Here is a 3505-nt window from a genome sequence, read left to right as displayed (position 1 = left end):
GGCTCTGTCTCAAAAAAAAAAAAAAAAAAAAAAAAAAGAAATGGTAAACCTTATTCTCTATCAGCTGCAGACCCACAGAATGAAAAGGCCAGCACTCAGGAGATGTTTTAGTTCACAAACAGATGCATGAGTTGCCCCTGCACTGCAATGAGAACCTGCATTATGAAAGAATCAAATCCTCATGTAACAATTTTAAAATGTATATGTATGTGCCTGCCAGAAAATAAACCTTTGCTAGCTAGATCCAGCTCAACAGAAGTACTTAAAATCCCTTCTGTAGTTACCTATTTCATAAGAAATCCCTGATGGAAGAAACAAGAGTTCCTCTGAAGCACAGACTTTCCAGTACCACTCATAAACTTTTCAATACAAATGAAACTCAGTTCACAGCAAGTGTCATCTGACTGGGTTTCTCTCCTTCATCCCCGATGTATACATAGAGGCGCATATGCTGCCAGGGCGTGCATGCGCGTACCCGCACTCACACAAACACACACACACAGCCAGGCATGGCATGCTTGTTGAAGATTTGAGCACTTAATTGTGAAAATGCAAGCACTCTATGTCAGGCTAGTCCTGCTATGACATCAAAAACCCCCACCAAAGCAAAAACACCCGGGAAAGTAGCCAGGAAAGGGAAACGCCTCCCTCAAACAGCCTGCAAAAGGCAATCCTGGTTCTGATTCTAGGCTGAAACTATTCTCGAACACCAGCCAGGAAGTCCCTTCTTTCAGAGCACTCTACTGCCCAGCAAACCCAGATCTGCCTTTGCAGAAGACAGATCTCTGGAGATTCAAGTCCTGGAAGGAGCTGGTTTGAGAAGGGGCTTCCCTGCTCTTGCTCTGCCCCTCTTTGGGATCCATCAGTGGCCAGATCTTCCATCCCAGCCCAGCCAACGCAAACACAAAGCTGGTGGCTGCACCCAAACACACATTTACTTATATACACACAATACGCACTTAAACATACATACCTTTCACCCTCCATTGTGTGAGGCCCAGCTGGGGTATTAGCCACTGAACTGTGCCCGCACCCAGGAATCCTAGCTCTGTTCTCGGTTCTCCCAGCAGACTAGCGGGAGATCTGATCAGCAACAGTGATTCAGCATGGCTGCAACTGAAGCCTCCTCCCTCTCGATCCTCCCTCCTCTGACTTACTCGCGGCAGCTTCTACCGCAGAAACAGCGACAGCAGAAAATGTCTTACCCAGAGCTCCCTGCAGCCCTTTCAGCTTCTAAAAGCAGCAACCCACTTGCTCCCCTCCCCCGCAGGCTTGCTGCTCCTCGGTCTCCTAGGAACAGTGGCAGCTCCAGCGACTCAAGTGCAGTGCCACCTTTCCAGCTGCCCCTGCCCCTGCCTCTGCTGAGGCATCCCCAGCTGAGGCAACTAGCCCATCCCAGGGGCTATTTGCCTCCTCTGTCTGGGCTGTAAAGAATCAGGTAGTTCCTCACTAGCCTGAGAAATACTAGTCCATACACTCTCCCCTGCCCCCATAGACATGGAATCTGTCAGCCTGACCAGATTGCTGGGATGAGGAGGCCCCTTTGTGGCCTGCAGCGGAGTTTTATCCACCTGGGGAAATTCACTTACGGATTACAGTTAATGTTCCAATTCCTCCTCCTAAAATCTATAATAGCGGAGTATCTGATAGATGGAGAGAAAGGGAAAAGAGCCTGATAGAACTGAGAAGAACACAGAGAGAAACTATTAAAAAAAAATTAGAAATTATAAAAAGAGAAGTAGCAGAAATAGGAGAAATTAAAATAAACCCTATTTTACCATACAGGCCAAAGTCTATTGCATAAAGCCATCACAACAAATACTGCACACATTTATTGTCCTATGCTATACTGAAAGACCACCAATTTTATAGCACAGTCCTAAAATATCTTCCTCAAATCTGTCATATTGGAATTGGCCCCAACTAGTAAGTCTCCCATTGAACCCCAATCTCCACCCAAAGATCTTTCACACCTTGTACTCTCTAATCTACTTAGACTCTCCTTTCTTGGAGTGCCTTTTCCAATTTCAGTCTTTTTATCCTTTCTGGTCCCATGTCTTCATAAAAACTTCCCAAATGACACCAATAATAGTCGATCACCTCCAAAATGTCAAAAAGACATTGTCAGCTACAAAATTTATTGTTCTTACTGCTCATCTCACACCTAATAAATCATCTTGGGTAATTTTTTATTTATATATCTTGTCTACCAAACTAAAACAAAATATCATAGAAGGCAGGAACCAGTCCGTGTCTCCTAGCCACATCCAAGACGCTCATAGGTAATTAGGGGCAATCAGCCACAAAAACTGGTTCAGAAGCTTCCCTAATGCCTCAGAAAAATAAGATGTGAATGTCTCTATTCTGGACCTCTCAGTGTTACACCTGGGCTTTCCAGGATCTACACTGGTATTCACTGGCTGAGTTTCCTAACTAACCTTTTCTACCCTCTGGACCTCATGCTCAGTCCCTCACACACCAGATGGTGCCAAAACAATCTCTAGAGCAGCGGTTCTCAACCTGTAGGCTGCAGCATTAGGAAGGTTGAGAACCACTGCTCTAGAGTCTCCTTTTAGCTCTAAACTCAACATGATTTTAAATGACTCATTTTTCTTCTTAGAATAATCAATTGATTGTTTAAGAAGAAATTCTACTAGACTCTAATATTTTGTAGGGGGCTTAGTACAGAGACACTCAATAAACCTACTGTTGTAATTTTCACCTGTTAAAATTTCTTCACTATTACACAGCCCTGAAACCATAGAGGGGACGAACACAGAGGTAAAAGAAACTAAAAGTAACTAAAACTTATATAGCCTCTTGAACTCAAAACTGCCTAGAGGGTTATTCTGAAAGATTACCTCACCTGATACCTCAGTGTTGTCTTAGATGAGGCCACTACCAAGCTCTGTCTCAAGTGAGAAGTGGGCCGGGTAATTTTATTTATACCCTATAGCCCTGAATCTTCACTTATTCATTTTATAACAATACTCACATCTTTCTCCCTCTATGCTCCTTCCTCTTCCAATCAGCCTATGGCTCTGTTCCAGATATTTTCTCTTGAGGTCAATCAGAGAGACTACAAGAAGCTGAACATCAAAAATAAGGAAAGTGAAATCTCAAAATCCATGCCAGAGTGCAGACATTCCCCAAGAAAACAAATGGGTCATTTGTAAAAGGAGATAAGAGATGCCTTCTCCTTTGTACCTACATTCATATCTTTACCATATGGGAAGGGGAGAAATGCCTTGTCTAACAAACCAGAAAGAAATAAAAAAGGTCACAAAGGACATATGTAAGAGCTGAACATCTTCAAGTTTCTAAATATAGCTATTAAGAGCCAGTATAAAAATCTGCAGAATTACTTTTGCAAATTTTTACCACCTTTTGCCATGCTAACCAATGTCACTACAACATATGAAGCAGAATCTTGGCACAAACTTCCTCCCATAATCTTCTTTGGTTTCAGAATTACATCTTATATTTTCTTTTTTTTTTTTTTTTT

General features: G+C 42.7%; 1 protein-coding gene across 1 annotated transcript in view; it reads right to left on the bottom strand.

Annotated features, from left to right (window-relative positions):
* The window catches only part of KLHL3 (kelch like family member 3), a 122529-nt gene extending 121094 nt beyond the window's left edge, over positions 1–1435 (bottom strand). Inside the window, exon 1 of the mRNA XM_003782165.3 lies at positions 974–1435. Within this exon, the coding sequence (XP_003782213.1) occupies positions 974–987 (14 nt within the window). The 5' untranslated portion in view covers positions 988–1435. The remainder of the gene's footprint in view (positions 1–973) is intronic.
* Between the last annotated feature and the right edge of the window lie 2070 nt (positions 1436–3505).

Source organism: Otolemur garnettii, unplaced genomic scaffold (assembly GCF_000181295.1).
Source record: "Otolemur garnettii isolate 467f Iridium unplaced genomic scaffold, OtoGar3 scaffold00003, whole genome shotgun sequence".
Classification (NCBI taxonomy): domain Eukaryota; kingdom Metazoa; phylum Chordata; class Mammalia; order Primates; family Galagidae; genus Otolemur; species Otolemur garnettii.
This window is presented reverse-complemented; position numbering and strand designations above follow the sequence as displayed.